General features: G+C 33.3%; 1 protein-coding gene across 3 annotated transcripts in view; it reads left to right on the top strand.

The window, feature by feature from the left end:
- Positions 1-23,582, top strand: part of Dennd4a (DENN domain containing 4A) — a 113,732-nt gene that overhangs the window by 47,150 nt on the left and 43,000 nt on the right. For all 3 annotated transcript variants that reach the window (XM_076850969.2, XM_076850967.2, XM_076850966.2), the window contains exons 8-13: positions 1,746-1,804; positions 3,929-4,073; positions 4,324-4,499; positions 7,596-7,696; positions 10,500-10,718; positions 12,844-12,989. In XM_076850969.2, the coding sequence (XP_076707084.2) occupies positions 1,746-1,804; positions 3,929-4,073; positions 4,324-4,499; positions 7,596-7,696; positions 10,500-10,718; positions 12,844-12,989 (846 nt within the window). The remainder of the gene's footprint in view (positions 1-1,745; positions 1,805-3,928; positions 4,074-4,323; positions 4,500-7,595; positions 7,697-10,499; positions 10,719-12,843; positions 12,990-23,582) is intronic.

Raw genomic sequence — 23,582 nt, 5'->3', positions numbered from 1 at the left:
TGATCTATTTCTCCCATGTTCCCCTGCCTACCCCACTGTGAATCAGTCTCCTTATATCAGAAAACATTTGGCATTTGTTTTTTTTGGATTGGCTAACTTCCCTTTGCATTATCTTCTCCAACTTCATCCATTTACCCGCAAATGCCATGATTTTATTCTCTTTTATTGCTGAGTAATATTCCATTGTGTATATATGCCACATTTTTTTTTATTTATTCATCTACTGAAGGGCATCTAGGTTGGTTCCACAGTTTAGCTATTGTGAATTGTGCTACTGTTGATGTAGCTGTTTTTAAGTCCTTTGGGTATAAAAATAATTTTAAGTGGAGAAAAAGTTGAGATCTAAAGAAAACCAGATACTATTTCATGTTGAAGTTTGAATCCTTCATATTTTATTAACTCACTCCCAGGCATCTAATGTTTTTCCCTTATAGAAAGGATTAAAAAGTTTAAAAAGTAGGTAGAAAGTAGACATTTTGAACACACAAGAAGGGATTTTCCCCTTAAAATTTGTTCTAAGTATTTGAGGGTTTGTGCCTTTGGCAATCATTTTGTAAGTTAGTGTTAGTATTAGAATGGATATATGGAAATGTTATACATTTGCATATACTGTAGGAAGTGTAGGAAGGAATGCCCATATCTTTGGTGTGATGGGGAAGTTTTAAATGATTATGAATTATTTTCCCCATCTCTTTCCCAGGTGAATGTATCTTTTCTCTTTTGTTTATGCCTGTGTGTGTGTGTGTGTGTGTGTGTGTGTGTGTGTGTGTGTGATGCTGGGGATTGAACACAGGGCCTTATACATGCGAGGCAAGCACTCTACCAACTGAGCTGTATCCCCAGCCCTATGCCTCTAAAAAGTTTGCACTCATGATAATGTAAGTTGTCTGCTTATTTAATAATTTATGGTGTGATTTATATAAAGAAAATATTTTCAGGTATTATCACTATGTATGTTTTACTGTGTACCACAGCCCTTAATCTGGTATCATTTAATATTAGAAACCATTTGTCAAATAGATATTCATAAAATTGTAGAAATATGCATAAATTTGAAAATTCAGATAAAATTAGTTGCATTATTATATTGATACAGATAAGCTGTCTAGGAAATTATCATTTTGATGACCCTTAAAATCAGTCTGAATATCTACATGTCATTTCTTGTCTTATTTGTAGGTATTTAGTGACAGAGTATATATAGCACACTCCATTTGAATACACACAGAAGATTTGTTTTATAGTGGAAGCTGGCAAAATTTTTCTGTTAAGGACCTTATACTAAACATTTTAGTCTCTGTAGGCTATTCAATTTCTGTTGAATCTGCTCAGCTCTGCTTTTAGAGCACAAAATTAGCTAGATAATATGTAAAGAATAAGCTCAGCTTTATTCCAGGAAGAATTGTTTACAAACAGCCTATGAAATTGTTCTGTATAGCACTTTGCTGACCCACATTTTTATGGTATTAAGTGAATAATTTAGTCTTGTAATGCAAATTTATTAAAATTACATTAGGGAAAAGTTGAGTCAGAAGAAGAGAGTTAAGGATTCAGAGTAAGAAGTTCTCGGAAGGGGTCAGAGGTCAGGACTACTTTTTTGGATCTTAATGAGTGATATTAATTATTTTTAGACTGGTAACCATGGAAACTTCATGGACAACATCGTTAATTTATATGTTTTTATCAGAAAATATTGTTTTGAAGCTCATCTTCCTATTTTAAGTAAATTATTTTAAATCTTCCAGTTATCACCACATGATAATCTGATTCTCAGTCAGCCTGTTTCTTCTCCTCTTCCACTAAGGCAAGTAAACTTTCATTTCTGTTTATCGTTCTCTAAATCTAGTGTGAGCTCAAGTAATATTCATATGTATTCTCTTTCTAGCTAAAGTTCAAAAAGTTCAAAATATTCATATGTATTCTCTTTCTAGCTAAAGTTCTCATTTAACTGTTTCCTAAGTTCCTTTTACTTAATATTTGAATTACAGTTTTTGATAAAGAAAAACTTTTACAATAGTATTTAGTGCTTTGTGTCTTTATTGTCATCGAACACTTACTGTTGTATTTATGCAGCTTATAAAACGATTTTTAGCTTCAGTTATCCTCTGAAGAACATTCAAGTGCAATTTTAAAATTAACCCAAATAAAAATTGTTATAATTCTTAAATAGTAAATTGGAAAAATGTGTTTCAGCATTTTGAAAGTTCAGAGAAATTATAGTGTTTTCTCTGCAGTATCTTGAAGTTTAATTAGCTGGGTAATTTTATTGTAGGAAATAGTTAGAATATAATTAAGCTATTATGTAGCATATACCTAAGGGAGACTAGCTGCCATCTTTTATGTTAATTTTGTAAGAATTTCAGATTATTTCATCACCAGCACTTAGCCAGAGTGACCATGTGTTTTTTAGAACTTTGAGCTGGAAATAAACTAGAAATATTGATGATTGTAAATCAAAGGACTTCATTTAGGTAACAGCTTTATTGAGATAACAGTCATATACCATACATTTGCCCAATTAAACAATTTAGTGATTATATTGATGAAGTTCTACAGCTATCACTATAATAAATTTTAGAGAACTTTCATCACTCTAAAAAGAAACTGTACACTTCATCAATTAACCTTCTTTACTCCTGCCATCATTACAGACACACACACACACACACACACATATACATATATATACCCCCTATCTAGCCCTGGGCAAGCAGGCATCTACTTTCTTTTACAATAGATTTGCCCATTTTGAACATTTCATAAAAACAGAATTATATGTAGCCTTTTTGTTTATTTCTGGCTTCTTTCACTTTGCATGTTTCCAAGGTTTTGCTTTGTTATAAGAGAATTAATCCAATGAAACCAGTTGTTTCACATTATATAGGCACACTATTGTTTGACTTACTGAGTTATTTGCTGTTTTAAACTAGTATTTTGTTGGAATGTCTAAGTTTATTGTTGTGATTATTAATTTGTTTTATATATGTGTGACTCATCACTTTGTAGCTCTTGATTTCCTTTTGCTGTTATCATTATAATAGTAGGATGATATATTCACAAATCCACATTTTAATATATTTACTTTAAGAGAGGTGGACCTTTAAATCATAGCTTTTCTGATGATTGCAGTGATAAATGTACCATGTTACAAAGACTTCCGCTAAAATATTTACTTTAAATCAAAACATCCCTTTTATTAACTGAGTATATATTAATTGTAGATGGACACAATACTTTTATTTTGTTTGTTTGTTTCTTATATGGTGCCGGGGATCAAACCTAGTGCCTCACACATGCAAGGCAAGTGCTCTACCACTGAGCCATAACCTCGGCCCCTAATTGAATTCTTTATTTGGATACTATCTACTAAGCAGATAGTTTTACCTAAAATGAAGCAGATAACTTTTCATTTTTCATATTCAATAGAATGCAGAAAGAGTGAATGATTTTGAAACCTTAAAACTGCATTGTTCTTACAATAATTAGGGTGGGGAGAATAGAAGTTCAGTGGATTAGACAAAGGAGAATGAAAGAAAGGGAGGGCAGATGGGGATAGGAAAGACAGTAAAATGAATAGGACATAACATTCCTATGTTCATATATGAATATATTATTAGTGAAACTCCACATTTTGTTCAACTACAAGAATGGGATCCTATGTTATACTTCATGTATATATAGTATGTCAAAATATAATCTATTGTCATGTATATCTAAAAAGAATGATTTTTTTTAAAAAGAAAAAAACTGTATTGTTTTCAAAGTGTGTTTGTAAAGCTGGGTTTTCCCTCTGTAAGAGCAGCAATCACATTTAAAGTTAAAAGACATAATACAAATTATACCTTAATCTCAAATTTTCCTCCATTATTTCAGATAATAAGACATTTGGATCATTTTTTTAATTATACATTTTTGTTTGGATTGACAGTGGTGGCAAATTTTCAACACTACTTCAGAATCTAGGTCCTGAAAACGCTGTGTCACTACTGGTGTTTGCAGTAACTGAACATAAGATTCTCATCCATTCCTTACGACCTTCTGTGCTTACTAGTGTAACAGAAGCATTAGTGTCTGTGAGTATCAGTTTCTTATTGACAATCAACTTAGTTGAAACTTAATTTATTAGTATAATTTGAAACTATTTTAATGCTTAACTAAATTTCAGAGAGTAATGAATTTATATATTTACTTATAATTATTTAATTTGTTGTCAAGCATTAGACTTTAGGTAATAACATTTGAAAGATAGTTTTTTATGTGTGCTGATAAATTATGCTTCAGCGTCAAAAAGCTAAATATTCCTCTACCCTTTGTTTATCCAAGATGATTTTCCCTTTCCACTGGCCATGCCCATATGTTCCTCTCTGCCCACTGGCTTTAGCAGATGTCTTGAGTGCACCATGTCCATTCATAGTAGGGATTGATTCAAGATACTTTGATCTGTATGATCCTCCACCAGATGTCAGTTGTGTTGACCTAGATACCAACACCATTTCTCAGTAAGTACATTTTAGTGCTTCTACACCTAGTAATTTACAACTACAAAATATATGTATATAATTGTATATTTTATGATTGCTAAGTAGGATTCTTTTGAGATATATTATTTTCTTTGTATTTGGGGTAATTACCATCTTTGAATTGGCTGCAATAGATTTAGGGTAATAGGAAGGTTTTATTGGAAAGAAAATATACATTTAATCCTCAGGCTTTAAATATTTAAGGAACATTATAGTTTTATTCTTGCTTAGAAATTTAGCAGAAGGGCAATTGAGATTAGAAATTGAAAAAGTCTTATTTTCTTCAAATGAGAATGGGTAAAACCACAAAATGAATTAAAACGGTATTTCTTGATTAATAGTTCAGTTCTATTTCTAATCTTATAAAATACGATCAGAATAATAATACAAAACAATGTAATAGTTTAGAGTTTTTAAAATAATTTTTAGTTTATATGTAATTTCATTACCTCTACACTATAGGAATATAAGGATTTTATAAACTTCCCTCTCTTTTTATTGGAATAATATTTAAGTTGTGACTGTTGGATTGTATTTGTATAGCTTTTTATTGTTTCTTTGTATCCCACATTTAATTGTACTTAAGGTATTCAGGGAAGAGAATATTGATATAACATTGCAACTACAAAATATGCTTAAAATAACTATGAGTTAGTCTTTCAGCTAAGACCAAAAGCTGGTATAGATTTTACACTTAAATGAGTAGATATGAATTAGGTTTTTTCTTATTTATTTATTTATTTATTTTGTTAGCCCATTTCATTTTCTGGGATTGAACTCAGGGCCACGTGTGATTAGTGTGTGCTCTACTACCGAGCTGCACTCCCAGCCCCCTCCGTTTTTTAAATAAGAACTTTTCATCTTAAAGACTTTTGATTTATTTCCAAAATTTCCTTTCCAACCCTCCAGTACTATGGATAGAACCCAGGTGTGCTCTACCACTAAGCTACATTTCCAGTACTTTTTTCCTTTTTTTTTTTTTTTTTTCATTTTGAGACAGGGCCTTACTAAGTTATTAAGGCTGGCGTCAAACTTTTGATCCTTCTACCTCAGCTTCTCTGAGTTGCTGGAATTACAGGCTTGTGCTTTCATACCCAGCATAAGTTGCATATATAGCCTGTTATTCCATTTCATTCTCTGTACTTTATGAGGTAGTTTTTATTCCTCTGACCAGATGAGTAAATCAGAGTTTATATTTTTAAGCATGTAGTTTATTCAGTCAGAACTGTATTTTGAAACTTGGCTGACTTCAAAACTTATATTTCTGCCACTATTTTTTTGGTAACTATATATGTAATAGTAATCTTATAAGTGGAAGTCACTGAATAGAAATATAGAAGGCTATCATACATAAAATTTCAAATATTAGAGAAAATACTCCTCCCCAGTCATGTTTTAGAGTAACAGTATCAAGGGCAGGAGAAGGGAGTTATATGAGTAAATAATAATAATTAGATATAATCAGGTGATATGAAGGTACTTTGCATTTGCTAGTAACTGAATAAAATGGCAAACCAAATATATTCCTTTCTCTTATATTGCTCATATCCAGTCTAGTGAGATAGGCATGTATGCTGCGAATGCTAACATACAGTGGGAGTGCTGTTTTGCAGTTTCATCAAGACAACAATGTTAGGAGTGTTTCCTGCATTGAGTTCTTAGTGTCACAAGATTCCATACTCTGAAGGACATTATTAATGTAATAATAGCTTCACAGTAGGACATCTGCCATTTATCCTTGCTGTATTTTTATCTTTATCCCCATTGTGGAAAGATAGGGTAAATTTCAAAATCATCATTCTCTGTCAGTTTAAACTTTCCCATTCACTCTTTTTGTTTGTTTGTTTGTTTAGTTTCCAAACTATGGGAAGTTTAGGAAACATTTTTAGAAAAGAATACTCAGAAAGTTTCACTACCCATCTTTGCTAAATTTTTATTTGGTGATTATAAATTAAATAATTTATCTTTCTTCTCTTTTTTGTCTATATTTTTCAAGTATTCTAAAATGAGCTACTCAAGAGACCGAGTCAGGAGGATCACAAATTTGAGGCCAAACTCAGCAATTTAGTAAGACAATGTCTCAAAAAATAAAAAGGGCTGGAGATGCAGCTTAGTGGTAGAATGTTGCCAGATTCAATCCCCAGTACTAGGAAGGAAAAAAAAAAAGGGATGGTCTGGGGATTTAGTTCAGTGGAAGGAGCACTTGCTTAGAGCATGCATGAGGAAACCTTTAATTCAATCCCTGGTGGCACTAAATAAATAAATAAAATTTTGAAATAAACACACAGAAAAAAAAAGATTTAGCAAATAAGAAGTAGACTCATCAAAGCTATAGTTAGGTCCAAAACTTTTATGGTGCTCTACACTCTTTTCATTTGATACCCCATATATGGTTTATAGAGAAGAACTGAATTATAATAGATGTAATAAAGGAAATTATAGGAGCCTTTGCTAGAAACAAAGATATCAGTTTCTATCATAAATCCTCTTTTAAATTTGTAAAAGTATTTTTAATATTATACTTTATTTAAGTAATTTAATATTATAGATTATTTCTTTTCTGAAAAATATAATATTTGCTTATAATTTTAGGAAATTGAGAAACTACATATTTAAGTATACCAAAGTATTTTTGATAGGCTGTATGTATCATAAGTTCCTTGAAAGTTTTATACAGTGCTTTTTCTCATATAAGAAAAACATCTTATTGGAAGATTTTTTCAATATTTAAGTATCTTAAGCATTCTGATATGATCATTAAAGACTAATTAATGATCACCAGATTCAGATTTGTGATGGTTAGCACGAATCCAGTTTAAGTATAATATACTTGGCACCTATATAATTACAAACGTTTGAGCTATACTTAATAGAAAATCCAACCTTCATATGAATTAATTTTTATATTCAACATCTCAACTTACCCTATCAGATTTTCCTCATTAACCTAAATATTCTGTATGTGTTTTATATTGTTATTCACTGTGTTTTCTATTCTTTTTTATATATATTCAAGTATATACCATCTCCCAAAGTCGGTGTGACAAATATATTGTTATTGTCATTTAATCTCAGAACTGCTGACAAGAAGAATGTAACTTGGAAGATTCTTCCAAAGAAACCCTGTAAACATCTGATGAATACACTGAATAATTTGCACCAGCAGCTGGCAAAATGTAAGTGAATAACAATTAAAGGATATAATTTAATCTGGAAAAGGGAGTTGCTCTGCCTTATTTACAAAAGGATAATACTTATTTTATCTAAAGGAAAGTGTCTTTACAATATTTAAGGCAAACGAGCACTGATGCAAAATTTGTTAGAAGCTGAATTGGAGATTTGTAAAGTTTAAATTTTATATCTACCAGATTTTCTTAGAAACATCAAAATTCAAAAGGATATTAATGTGACTGTTTTCTTTAATTTTACCATTACTGAAATAACATGAAAAGATGGGTTTTAACTTATATATTTTCTTTATACTATGTATTTTGTTTATACTTAGAATAGAAAGTTAATTTTGAAAATCCAAAATAAATAGTTTGAACTACATTTGAAAATGTTGATGATTTCAGAGGGATGAGTGCTGTCATATGTTTTCATCTTCACGTGGCTCTTAATGCTGTGCTTACTTCAAATAGTTTGAAGACAGAAGTTTGCCAAAAACGTGAATTCATCAAAATGAAAATCAATGAGAATATGAAATACTTCGGGGTAAAAAAGCTTGTGTAAGAATATATTTTGAAGAGCTGGGCACCTTGACACATGCCTATAATCCCAGTGGAGGAAGCAAGAGGGTCACAAATTCAAAGCCAGCATTAGCAACTTAGCAGGCCCAAAAACTTAGTAAGACCCTGTCTCAAAAAAGTCTGGGTTAAGGCGCCTCTGGGTTCAATCCCTGATACCCCTCTCCCCCCCAGATTTATTATTATTTTTTTTTTATATTTATGTTTTAGCTGTTCGGACACAATACCTTTATTTATTTATTTTTATGTGGTGCTGAGGATTGAACCCAGGGCCTGGCACTTGCTAGGCTAGCACTCTACCGCTGAGCCACAATCCTAGCCCCATCCCCCCAAAAATTATATGTATATAATCTTGAGAGTTCAGAATTAGATTATCTGATTAGAAGAGTTAAACTTTCTGTTCTTTATCCAATCTTGGTACTATAACCATAACCCATTCAGAGTCCATAATTTAATACTTACTTTGTGAAATGTAGTCAATAGTGACAGTAATTTTTTTCTCATTTATTTATTATTGAAATAAACCTAGGAAATGGCCCACACTCTTGAAAGATTCAAGGTGCTTATAGTATAGTTGAAAAAAGTATTTACAAAGCAATTTTGATAAGATAATTCCACAGTAGCTGAAAAGTTTTTGGAATATGAAAACAATGACATCAAATACAACAAGATTTTATCTTATGGAACAAAATAAAAAGAGTTGAATAACTAATTGCTCTCTAAAAGTACTTGTACTTCTCTTGAAAAGCTAAGTTGAGTATGGTGACACATGCCTGTGATCCCAGCAGCTCAGAAGGCTGAAGTAGGAGGATCTCAAGTGCAAAGCCAACTTCAGCAACTTGATGAGGCCCTAAGCAGCTCAGCAGGATCCTGTGGCCTGGAGGTTAAGTGCTCCCCCAACCCTGGGTTCAATCCCCAGTACTTAAAAAAAAAAAAAAAAGAATAAGAACTACATAAAATTCTCTAAGAGGATTAATTATTCCTTGTGTTTAAAAAGATGTTTAAATTTTGAAGCCATCACATACAATTTTTTTTCCTGACCCTTTGAGAATAGAGACCCATCACATCTGAATAGAATGTATTACCTACCAACAGGTACATTTTTTTGTCACCTCAACATAAAATCAGGAAATTAATATTGAGTATTACTACCATCCTAATCCTCAGATCACATTCAAGTTTTGCCAGTATTTTCATAATTTTATCTATGGCAGAAGGATCCAGTTCCAAATCAGGTGTTGTATTTAGTTTTAAGTATCTTCTGTTTCCTTTGCTTTAAAACAAATTTTCAGACTGGGCTTGGTAATGCATGCCTGTAATCCAAGTGACTCAGGAGGCTGAGGCAAGAGGTTTCAAGTTTTAAGCCAATCTGGGCAATTTAGTGAGACCCTGCCTCAAAATAAAAAATTAAAAGGACTGGAGATGCAGCTCAGTGATAGTATCCCTGGTTCAATTCTCAGTGCTGTAAAAAATAAAAATGAATAAATAAAAACTAAAATAATAAAACAATTCTTCAGAGCTGGGGTGGAGCTAGTGATTCCATCCCCAGTACCAAAGAAACAAACAAATTAAACAGTTTTTCAGTTTCTTCCTCGTTTTCTTGATACTTTTAAAAATATACTTACCATTGTAGAATGATCTATTATGTGTGTTTGTCTGAGAGTCCTTTTGATAGATGCAGGTCATACATATTTAGCAGAGATGTCATAGAAGTGATGCTGCCTTCCTCTCATTGTGTTTATCAGGTTGTGCACTATTTCAGTTTGTCCCATTATTGATGAAGGTACTCCCTTCAATACTTGATTATGGTGATGTCTACCAGGCTTCTCTACTGTGAAGTTATTACTTTACTACCTGTTGTCATAGCATTCAACCAGATAGGGGAAAGAAAGAGTTGTTTTTTTTTTATATTTTAATTCCTGTATATTTATCCCACAGGCATATATTGAAAACAAAAAGAAAGGTGGGGAGGGCTATTACATTTAACCCTGTGTCCAGTTAATTTGGTTGGTATGATCTGTGTGTGTGTGTGTGTGTGTGTGTGTGTGTGTGTGTAGATAAAATATACTCAACAGAGCCTAAAAAATAAGACAAGCTTTCTTAAGGTTTATATATTATGAAGTTGTATAAATAAATAGTTGAAGTAACGTGAGCCCTTTTGAAAACACAGTATACCATTATGAGCACTGGTTTTGATACTTTGGCAAGAGCACTAAACTGTGTTTGTTCACAGTGCAGCAGAGACCAAGAGAAGATGGACTAATGGACTTAACAATGAATGACTATGATTTTAATTCTGGAAAGAGGTTGCATATGATAGATTTGGAAATCCAAGAGGCATTTTTGTTTTTTATGGCCTCTATTTTAAAAGGTTATAGAGCGTATTTAAGGCCAATAACACAAGCCCCATCTGAGACAGCAACAGATGCAACCTCTCTTTTTGCCCTGCAAGGTGAGTGATTGCATAGTCTTATAGCTTTCACATTATTGAGCCTAGCCTTGAGATAATTCAGTTGCTTTCTGAATTAATAGTCTGTATTTATCAAGATACATACCTGTTTTTGAGGAATATGTGAATATCAGCTCTGGTGATCCAGATCTGAAGGACTAGTTCTTTCGTTGGCATGTTTACTATAACCCAAGGAACTATCTGAAAAGTATAGAATCTCCTAAGTATATAGTACTTCACTCTGTGTGTCATCAGATATTGGTGTTTTCAGGGCAGCCAGGTAGTGTTGGAAAAGCAGAGGCACTACTGGGATGGTTACTCCAGGCTTGTGTGCTCTCATTTGCTTTATTTCGGTTCTCATTACAAACATTACTTTCTGATGTTCCACAAAGTGAAAAAAGGTTGGAAATCCCCAGGGTGCAGTTGGTGTCACAGTACATATTTCCTTCCTTTTGTAGTATGTAATATTTGAAAGAGAAATTCATTTAATATGTAATATATTGAATGCCTCCAAATGCTGGCTATGTATTAGTATGCAAAAGAGACATGACTGTTACTTATCTCACAGAGCTTATAGTCAAGAAGATAAGCAATTAGAAATTAATATGAGTGAAGAACTTTATAATTTTAAATTACAGAGGCCCTTTGAAGTATTGTTTGAGCCCTGATCACAAAGATAAGTAGAAATTTGCCAGGCAAAGGGAAGTTGAGAGTGTTTTAGGAAGAGAGACTAGTTTATGCAAAGTCCTTGAGGCTGGAAGGAACTTTAGTTCATATCTAAGTGTAGTATAATAGCACAATGAGGACATGGAAGATAAAATCAGGAAATAAACATTTACTCTGTTTTCAAAATGTAAGAGAAACATAAATGAATATCAGAAGAATTGTTACTGCTTCTTTGAAAAAGCCACACCTTTTTATTATAAATATAGAGCAATTTATTTTTATTTTTTTTAAATTGGTTTTATTTTTAAATAAAATAATTCTGACAGAGGAATGCATTACAATTCTTATTACACATATAGAGCACAATTTTTCATATTTTTTTAAATAAAGTGTGTTCACACCAATTCATGTCTTTATACATGTCCTTTGGTGTTTTGTTTTGTTTTGCATTACAATTCTTATTACACATATATACCACAATTTTTCATATCTCTGTTTGTATATTAAAGTATGTTGACAACCAATTCGTGTCTTCATACATGTACTTTGGATAATGATGTCCATCATATTCCACCATCCTTGCTAATCCCATGCCCTCTCCCTTTCCCTCCTACCCCTCTGCCCTAACTAGAATTCATTCCTTCCATGTTCCCCCTCCCGACCCCACTATGAGTCATCCTCCTTATATCAGAGAAAACATTTGGCATTTGTTTTTTTAGGATTGGCTAACTTCACTTAGCATTATCTTCTCGATTGCCATTCATTTACCTGCAAATGCCATGATTTTATTCTCTTTTATTGCTGAGTAAAATTCCATTGTGTATACATGCCACATTTTTTTTATCCATTCGTCCACTGAAGGGCATCTAGTTTGGGAAAAAAGCCACACATATAGATAGACAGATAGATACACAGAGAGAGAGAGCACACACGCACAAGCAGCGGGCGCACAAGAGCATACAGGTATATATACCATGCAAAGCATTGGGACCAAAAATAGAAATTTAAAAAATGCTTTCAGATTTACTAGTTTATGGATCATCTTCAAAGTTGGGGGCAATGGAGATAATTTTGGATGGGAATTTGAGATACCTAGGTTTATATTTCTTTTGTATTGGTTTTTCTATCGCTTACTTATTTGTTTTTTGGGTCATTTTTCTTATCAGAGATCTTAGTTTCTCTTTTGGTTAAATAGTGGGGAAGATTGGGGTTATCAATGACATGTTTGATCAGGTTTCTGCCCACTCAAAATTCCTATGAATCTAGGGGCTGGGGTTGTGGCTCAGTGGTAGAGCGCTCGCCTCCCATGTGAGAGACCAAGGGTTCAATCCTCAGCATCACATAAAAATAAATCAACAAAATAAAGATATTGTATCCATGTATAACTAAAAAAATATTTTTAAAAATTCCTATGAATCTATAAATGATGTATATTCTCACATTATATATTTATGTTGAACAGCTTTCTTAAGAAGCCGGGACAGATCACATCAAAAATTCTATAACATGATGACCAAAACACAAATGTTTATTCGCTTCATTGAAGAATGTTCTTTTGTCAGTGATAAAGATGCAAGCCTGGCATTTTTTGATGATTGTGTAGATAAAGTAAGTGTACATGTGCCCTAATTTATTTTGTGTGACTATTATAAATGTCATGAATTATAGTTTCTATTTATAGCTTTTAACAAAATCTAAATTAATTCAGTTTCATAATTGACTATAGATACTATAGAGTGTACCTCTTAAAAGCATTCTCTATGATTTTACTAAATCACGAGTTTCATTTTAACAATCAGGTTTCTTTCCCTATCTGTTCACTTATAGACTGGGTTTTTCTGAACTGTGAACCTCCAACTGGAGCATTCTTAATTTTCACCTCTTTTTGTCTGAGGTGAATGTCAAATGTTTAGTGTAGGTGAGCTACAACTATTTACCTGTCCTTGCTGGAGAGAGGAGAGGAAGATCAGTGGCTCAAGAAAGGGGTATCTAACCCTATATGTGGTGAGGAAGGAGGAGTAGCTTACCGTGGGTATCAGAGCCCAACCTGAAAAATCAGAGGCCAGGCAGAATAGAGAATGTATATGCCAGGCAATGGGCAGACTGCTGCAGGGTGTCAGAACTTCCAACAATTTAAACAAGACGGGAAGAGTGGGGATAACATGGGGTGGGCACAGAAAATGAGACATCACAGTTTGATTTGAATGAGGGAGGTGCCAGCTTGGTGGGGATGGGATTTGGTGTATAGGGGAGTGTCAAAGCCAAATTAGGGTGAAAGAAGTCATCTGCATGGTAGAGGAGGGGCAGTGAAGATTGGAGTATGTTCCACATGAAAGGGATTGATCAAACAAGTAAATATTTTAAAATTTCTCACTGTTGAAGAAGTAATTTACAACTACAGAAGTAGAGAAAACTGGAATGAATCTTGAAGTGCTAGAATGGAATTAGAGGTTTAGTGTGGTATCTTTGGTTTTCAATAATAAATGTAAAAATAATGATAAATATTGATATAAGCATATGTGTCTATATGTATTGGTAAGTATTCTCTAGCTCTGTACATTGAATGGACCTGAATGCAGTCACACCCCAATTGCAATTTATACCTGAGGCATAGAGTTTGCATCAGTTATAAATACCGTTCTCTACCAAAAGTAATCAGGACTCTTTGGGGAAATGTTGGTCTGAAGTTTAAAGCAAGGAGGGTACAAAATGAACCCTACAGTATATTATATTAGAAAATAATGAGTTGTTTCAAGAATGATAGAGACATGATAAAACAAACCCAAACACAGAAGCCAATTTGAAGGGATTTCCACTGACAAATCTGGGACAATTTGAGCACCAGATGTTAGTAGCATATTAGCCTGTTGAATAAAATAGGAAACCATGAGTTTATACAGTTATGGGTTGGTCAGTTAATTGAAAGTCTGATGAGAAGCAGAGTCTTATACAGTTTCAAGGTTGTTTCTCACAGAATACATAAATAATGACAAAGGGAGAAAGAGTAACCATACAGTAGAAAAACTTGGCAGACACCACTTTAATAATCAAGTGATCAACGTGAGCATCATCAGATCAGTAATGAGGTAAATCAACATAATGTGCCCCTGATTTTTGGCAATGAGAATGCATTATCAATTCTATAATATTCCTCCCAAAGATGTATGACCTCTTTAATCTTAAGGAAATATCAGACAAACACAAATTGAGACATTCTACAGATACATATTCTGTAATAGGTTAAGATTAAAGAAATAAAGGAAAAATTGAGAATTTGTTCTAGAGGGAAATGAAGAGACTTTACAGCCCAATACATGTAATACATTGTTCAGAACTGTAACACTTAGGAAAAAAATCAGCAAAACTTGAATATTGTTCAAGGATTAGGTAGTAATAATATGTAATATTTTAGTGTTAATTTCCAGTCATACTTATGTAGGAAGATATCCTTTTTTCATTGAAGTATATATTAAAGTATTCAGGAGTGATAAGTAACTCTCAGATTAAGAAAAAAAATTCATTTGTACTGTACTAAAAACTTTTCTATTAATTTGTGATTATGCATAATGCATATAGTGTTTGTGATTTTATGCTGTTTGTGATGATAGAGAAAATGAAGAAAACAAAGCTTTATTGTATCTCAGCAATTTATTGTAAATTATCTCAACAATTACAAATGTAAGGCTGTTTAAAGAAGCCCATAACTTTTAAATTTAAGTGACTATAAAAGAAAATCAGTGATTTGGGGGGGCACAATAGCTAAAATATTACTTATCTCTCAATATTCAGAAATCAGCACAATGCTGAATTTGACATGAAAATATCCTTTAAATAAACACCATATGTCTTATAAAAATGAGAATTGAGAAGTGATTCTCTACATTGACAATCAAAGTACTTAAATACCAACTACTATGTTAGTAACTTCAGTCATTTACTTTTTTCTATGTTATTTTATTATCTGTTTTTAAAAATGTGAGGAGCTGGGCACAGTGGCACATGCCTATAATCCCAGTGGCTGGGGAGGCTGAGGCAGAAGGAATGAAATTTCAAAGCCAGCCTCAGTGACTTAGCAAGACCCTAAGCAACTTATCAAGACCCTGTCTCTAAATATAAAAAAGGGCTGGGGATGTGGCTCAATGGTTAAGGACTCCTGGGTTCAATCCCCTATACACACACACACACACACACACACACACACACACGTTGTGAGGAGAGATTATTGTAACTGCCTATCTCGTGGTATACAGAGTAGTGTTGTATAAACTAAGAAGTAGAAAATATTACAGCTGTCTTTATTTTGGGGTTTTATCCAAGTTCATAGATTAATTCATTTGGTTTTATCATCATGACTTAGAAATGTTATTTTTAAATGACTGATGAATAGCAGGAACAGGTTCATAAGCATTTACCTTTTCCTACAATTTAGAACACTTGAGCAATAGTTGACATAAAAAATAATGTTTCTGGTACTGATAGAGAGTTAATGAGCTAAAGATGACAGAAATATCAACTCTAGTCCTTAAAATACTTTGGAATAGGAAAAGATAGATATATGCCATTAACTGTTTAGAACTTAATTTATTTTCCTCTAGAAACACTGATATAAATGATTAACCTATAATTCAGATGATACCGGGGTGCAGTGTTGTGAGTTATAAGTATGTATTAATTTTTCTGTGAATGGAATGAAATTCTAAACCACTTTTTAGGACACGTAAAAATCAAATTTGTTGAGTTATAAAATACAAACATTAAATATACCTTAAAGTATATATTTTGATGAGTTAAATATAGTCACATAACCATGACTTCAAAATATAGAACATTTTCGTCACCCCACAAAAGGTTTTGTTTTGAGGGAAGATTTATTTTCTTTTTTGTAATTATCTGTTTACAAATGGACTTTTGGATCCCTGCTTTTTGTAAGTTAAGTTCTACCTGTTTACTTTGAGAAGGAGATCATGTCCTACCTCCTTGACATTTGCCATTACAGCAGTGTATCAATAACATTTTTTAATATTTTAATCAAAATTTTACATTTGCCTTATGGGGTGCTTATAAAATTAAATATTGGCAATAAATGGGAAGGTAAGTCTTTTAAAATAATTTCTCTTAATCCTGGTTTATAGGAATAACTGTGATTTTTTGCATAAAAAGATGTTTCTGGATTAGCCTTATATACTTTAAACATTTTTCTCATATGGTTCTAGGTTTCTACTGGTCATACATATATATTCATGGAACTTCCATTATGAACGATGGTATTTTTATAACAGTTGTTCCCTGTGCCAAGCTAACTGAATCATAAGGAACCAAATTAGTCATCAGAGTTTAGCATGATGTAACCAATAAACTTATTAATCTACATGGGAATACCGGGTTAGTTGTAGAAATCCAATTAAGAGCTTAGAAGAAAGAAATATTATATTATTTTTTTGAACTATTAATGCATCTTGTTCATAAGGTTGTATTTTACCTAAACTCATATTGTAGTGTCACATACTTTTTGAAATATTAATATGGTAAGATGCACAAATAGATACCTAGGGTATCATTTTGCTAGGGTATCATTTCCTAAGTAGCATAGCTTAGTACTGATAATTAATACTTAAGCGGTCTAGGATTTTCTGTAGGTTACTATCATTTATTTGATGGGAGTCAATGCAGGAGATGATTGAAGCAGTTCCTTTAAAAATATAAATTCTGAAAAGTCTCAAAAAATAAAATTATATTAAAAGTATAAACATTGTTTCTAGGCAAACTATTTTCCTAAAATACAATTTACCTGTTCAGAGTCTTAATCCAACAAAAGATCATTTATGTATACTAGATTAACATTGTACTTAAGGATTTTAATGAGTAATCAGAAAATCAAACTGAGAACACACTAAAACATAGTCACTTGCGTTTGCTTTATTATAATTCCAGAGAATTTTATTAGAAAAAGAAAGTTATCACAAGACTTAAAATATAAACTTCAGATGTAGTTAGAACAGAGATTGATTATATTTCTAAGTATTGTTAAGCAGAACTCCCAGAAATATAAGTAACTGTACAATGAATACATTGAGAACTGCCTTTTATATTTTAATACCATAATAAGTATAGCAAGCACAAAATATTGGTGCTTACTTTTAACCTGCAAGTGTTTTTTGATGATCAGTCACAGTTTAAGAATGCTCACGTATGAGGAACTGGTGATATAGCTCAGTGGGGGAGCACTTGCCTAGCATGTGCAAGGCTCTGGGCTCAACCACTAGCACTAGAGGGGATTAAAAAAAGAATCATTTATGTGGAGGTTATCCCTTAGTTGAATGACTGTGAGCTCATTTTTTAAGTGAACAAATCCTCTTACATCTGGCAGTTTAGCAATGGAAAATATTAAATATGCATTAACTGCCTAAGCCCATCTGTGATTAAGATTGAACAGAAATTAGATATTTTACTCTTTTGATCTTAACATATCCAAACAGAAAATATTTGACTGACTTTTAAAATCTGAAGTGAATAATGCTTAATAGAAATAAGAAAAAGAGTATATGAGAATTATTTGAGTTTCATTTATGACTAATTTAAGAACCATGTGTTCTTGTTCTTCACATGATTATATTTTAAATCCTTACAATCTGTTCCTGTAAAATGGTGCTTAATTAAGGGCAGTTTTGTGTAACAAATAGTCTTGTTAGAGTTTTTCTTGGTTTTTCAAGCATCCCTTTGCAATGTTTTCTGAGCATATTAATATCTTATGGAAAAATATAAAGAGAAAATGAAAATTATTTTAATTTTATCCTGAAGTGGGCGTTGTATTTCTTTTTTTTCTCAATAGAGACAGATGTCACTGTGCTTTTCAAAAGACAGAAATGTCCAACTGATAAATATAGGATTTATGGCATGGCTGTTTTTATAATGCTGAACTGGGATTTATTGGTACACAAGTAAAGGAAAATATTCTTTACCAAGTCATTTAATCTATAGTGCAAATTTTTGAATTTTAATAGACTAAAACACTGATAAATAGAAAGTTATCCTGGACCCCAGGCTTTTGCCATGAGACTAAATGGCTAGATAGGGGGAAACAGGCACAGATCTGGAAAGGGAGAAACTTTTAAGTAACTTAATTAATTAATTAAAACACCTGGTGCTCATAGACAAGCAGTCCTTTTATAATATCCCACTATGGAGACGGGCATAGTTTCTAGCATTCTTTCCAGCCTCGTTGGATACTAACCTTTTTATTCTAGTCCATCTCTTCTATTTCATTATCATTGCTAGCATTTATATTACATAACTGTGTTTCATCTACAAAAATATGTTTGTGGGAATAAAGCATCTTATTTCCAATGGACACCACACCCTTCTAGAGACACCTGTGATTTTGAGTTAGCATTGACATGTTTCTAATGTTTTTTAAAAATATTATCTCTGAGTTTCATAATAATGACTAAGGTATACTTCATTTTTATTGAAATTTTGTTCCTAAACACTTTTATTAAATTGCTAAAGAAACAGAAGTGTGGAAATTAAAAAGGAGAAAGAACTCCATAAGTTTAGTATTCCAATGTAAAATCCATTTTGCATTTACTTTGTTTTTTGTTACATAATTGTAAGTGTCCCAATTTTTTTTCTTTTTTTTGAATTTTATTTTATTTTTTTATTGGTTGTTCAAAACATTACAAAGCTCTTGACATATCATATTTCATACATTAGATTCAAGTGGGTTATGAACTCCTATTTTTACCCCAAATACAGATTGCAGAATCACATCGGTTACACATCCACATTTTTACATAATGCCATATTAGTAACTGTTGTATTCTGCTACCTTTCCTATCCTCTACTATCCCCCCTCCCCTCCCCTCCCATCTTCTCTCTCTACCCCATCTACTGTAATTCATTTCTCTCCTTGTTTTTTTTCCCATTCCCCTCACAACCTCTTATATGTAATTTTGTATAACAATGAGGGTCTCCTTCCATTTCCATGCAATTTCCCTTCTCTCTCCCTTTCCCTCCCACCTCATGTCTCTGTTTAATGTTAATCTTTTTCTCCTGCTCTTCCTCCCTGCTCTGTTCTTAGTTGCTCTCATTATATCAAAGAAGACATTTGGCATTTGTTTTTTAGGGATTGGCTAGCTTCACTTAGCATAATCTGCTCTAGTGCCATCCATTTCCCTGCAAATTCCATGAATTTGTCATTTTTTAGTGCTGCGTAATACTCCATTGTGTATAAATGCCGCAATTTTTTTATCCATTCATCTATTGAACGGCATCTGAGTTGTTTCCACAGTCTAGCTATTGTGAATTGTGCTGCTATGAACATCAATGTGGCAGTATCCCTGTAGTACGCTCTTTTAAGGTCTTCAGGGAATAGTCCGAGAAGGGCAATAGCTGGATCAAATGGTGGATCCATTCCAAACTTTCCCAGGAATCTCCATACTGCTTTCCAAATTGGCCGCACCAATTTGCAGTTCCACAAGCAATGTACAAGAGTACCCTTTTCCCCACATCCTCGCCAGCACTTGTTGTTTGACTTCCTAATGGCTGCCAATCTTACTGGAGTGAGATGGTATCTTAGGGTGGTTTTGATTTGCATTTCTCTGACTGCTAGAGATGGTGAGCATTTTTTCATGTACTTGTTGATTGATTGTATGTCCTCCTCTGAGAAGTGTCTGTTCAGGTCTTGGCCCATTTGTTGATTGGGTTATTTGTTATCTTATTGTTTATTTTTGAGTTCTTTGTATACTCTGGATATTAGGGCTCTATCTGAAGGGTGAGGAGTAAAAATTTGTTCCCATGATGTAGGCTCCCTATTTACCTCTCTTATTGTTTCTCTTGCTGAGAAAAAACTTTTTAGTTTAAGTAAGTTCCATTTGTTGATTCTTGTTATTAACTCTTGTGCTATGGGTGTCCTTTTACGGAATTTGGAGCCCGACCTCACAATATGTAGATCAGAGCCAACTTTTTCTTCTATCAGACGCAGAGTCTCTGATTTGATATCAAGGTCCTTGATCCATTTTGAGTTAACTTTTGTGCATGGCGAGAGGAAGGGATTCAGTTTCATTTTGTTGCATATGGATTTCCAGTTTTCCCAGCACCATTTGTTGAAGATGCTATCCTTCCTCCATTGAATGCTTTTAGCCCCTTTATCAAATATAAGATAGTTGTAGTTTTGTGGATTGGTCTCTGTGTCCTCTAATCTGTACCATTGGTCCACCTGACTGTTTTGGTACCAGTACCATGCTGTTTTTGTTACTATTGCTCTGTAATATAGTTTGAAATCTGGTATCACTATACCACCTGATTCACACTTCCTGCTTAGAGTTGCTTTTGCTATTCTGGGTCTTTTATTTTTCCATATGAATTTCATGATTGCTTTATCTATTTCTACAAGAAATGCCGTTGGGATTTTGATTGGCATTGCATTAAACCTGTAGAGAACTTTTGGTAATATCGCCATTTTGATGATGTTAGTTCTGCCTATCCATCTTCTAAGATCTTCTTCTATTTCTCTCTTTAGGGTTCTGTAGTTTTCATTGTATAAATCTTTCACCTCTTCTGTTAGGGTGATTCCCAAGTATTTTATTTTTTTTTTGAGGATATTGTGAATGGGGTGTTTTTCCTCATTTCCGTTTCAGAAGTTTTGTCGCTGATATACAGAAATGCCTTTGATTTATGCATGTTGATTTTATATCCTGCCACTTTGCTGAATTCATTTATTAGCTCTAGTAGTTTCTTTGTAGACCCTTTTGGGTCTTCTAGGTATAGGATCATATCATCCGCAAATAGTGATAATTTAAGTTCTTCTTTTCCTATTTTTATGCCTTTAATTTCTTTCGTCTGTCTAATTGCTCTGGCCAGTGTTTCAAGAACTATATTGAATAGAAGTGGTTATAGAGGGCATCCCTGTCTTGTTCCAGATTTTAGAGGGAATGCCTTCAATTTTTCTCCATTCAGAATGATGCTAGCCTGAGGCTTAGCATACATAGCTTTTACAATGTTGAAATAAGATCCTGTTACCCTAGTTTTTCTAATGTTTTGAACATAAAGGGATGCTGTACTTTGTCTAATGCTTTTTCTGCGTCTGTCGAGATGATCATATGGTTCTTATCTTTAAGTCTATTGATGTGGTGAATAACATTTATTGATTTCCATATATTGAACCATCCTTGCATCCTAGGGATGAATCCTACTTGATCATGGTGCACAATTTTTTTGATGTGTTTTTGTATCCGATTTGCCAGAATCTTTTGTACTTGATGTCTTTTTCTTTTTGGAAGCTTTTAAAATCAAAATACCTTGAGTAGGATTTTTTTATCTTAATTGAATTGGATATGTGTAGGACTTTTTAATCTGCAAATTCATTTTCTTCTATTCTGGGGAATTTTCTTCTCTGTTTAATGTCTTTCCCTTATTGTTCTCTTTTTATGAAATAATTATTATCTGGATATTGGCCCTCCAGACTGATCCTCTTAATTTTCTTTCTTTTTTTCATCTTATTTTTTGTCAGTTTCACTTTTTGAGAGATTTCTTTAGTTTTATCTTCAGTTTTTATATGTCTTATTTCTGCTATCATATTTGTAATTTCCATACAAATTCACTGAATGTTCCTTTTTTATTCATTTTGTTCTTATTTCATGATTATAAGCTTATTCATTTTAGTTATTTTGAAGGTTTCTTCAAAAGCTTATTCATTTTAGTTATTTTGAAGGTTTCCTCTCAAAATAGGCACTGTCTCTGCCTCTTCTGTGTACATTTTTATGTTTGTTTATTTTGTTCTTTTTCACATTATTGTTTTCCTTGTTTCTTGTGATTTATTTGTTTAGCATTCATTTTGAAGAGGGAGGCAAAGGAACTCATTGGAGCTCTTTCTGGGAAGGTGGGCTTGGGCCTTCTTAGGTGTGAATTGAATATCATACCTTTACACACCTATTTCATTGCAGTCCCAGTTTGATCAGTGTAATTCATTTCTTTAGGCTGATTCGTTTCCACAGGATGTATCCTCCAGTGTGAGGTCTGGAGAGCAGAAGCCTAACAACTAGTGTTCTTAGCTGAGTGAGGAGGATAACTCAGTTTTTCTTCATGTGACATGTAGACTTTTACTTACTTCACCTTCCTCATCTCCCCAGTGTCCTCAAGTTAAAGTCTTTCTGGTTCACTCAGAAAATCCCAGCCAAGTCAGGCACAGTGGCACATGCCTGTAATCCTAGCAGCTCAGGAGGCTGAAGCAGGAGTATTGCAAATTCAAAGCCAGCCTTAGCAATGGTGAGGCACTAAAGTAACTCAGTGAGACCCTGTCTCTAAATAAAACACAAAATAGGGCTGAGGATGTGGCTCAGTGGTTGAGTGCCCCTGAATTCAATCCCTGGTACCCCGCCTCCTGCCCCCCAAAAAAGAGAAAATCCCAGCCAATTCTGCCACCATTGGAGAGAGGTAGCATCCTAATTCTGTTTGGTTGGGCTGTGGATCTAGGAGTCCTTCCTTAAATGTAGGCTTTAAATTAATCCACCTGCACTCCCAACTTCAAGGGCATCTAGTTCTATTTATTCCTGATATTTCTGAGGCTCTATAGAGCAAAGCAAATTGCTTTTTGATGTTCCTTCTCCCCCTCCCTGGTGCCAGATATGTGGCCCTCCGTTTTCATTGATTTAGCCTCATTTTGAGGGGATTTTGGGAGTACAGAAGGCAAACTGTGCTTAATTTGTCTTGTTCAAAGTGTATATAATCTTTACTGTTTTAATTTTTTGAAAATATTTTTAGTTGTAGATGGACGCAATACTTTTATTTTATTTATTTATTTTTCTGTAGTGCTAAGGATTGAACCCAGTACCTCACACATGCTAGGTGAGCATTCTACCACTGAGCCACGACTCCAGTCTCATAATGTTTTCATAATAGACATTTTAATGACTGTTTCATTCAATGAATATACCATAATTTATTGATTAACCTGTTTTTGACATGGAAATGACTTCTAGTTAATTGCTATTGCAATCCTACAAAAACGTGTTTCATGCTAATAGATTTTTTACACATTAAGTTATTGCCCACACATCCCCCCCTTTCTTTAAACTGTACTGGAGATTGAACCCAGGGTGTTGTGCATGATAGACAAGCACCCCACTGCTAAGCTACATCCTAACCCTTTTTAAACTTTTTGAGATAAGATCTTGATAAGATTACCCAGGCTGACCTCCAATGTGT

The sequence above is a fragment of the Callospermophilus lateralis genome, chromosome 3, assembly GCF_048772815.1.
Source record: "Callospermophilus lateralis isolate mCalLat2 chromosome 3, mCalLat2.hap1, whole genome shotgun sequence".
In the NCBI taxonomy this organism is placed as follows: Eukaryota; Metazoa; Chordata; class Mammalia; order Rodentia; family Sciuridae; genus Callospermophilus; species Callospermophilus lateralis.
This window is presented reverse-complemented; position numbering and strand designations above follow the sequence as displayed.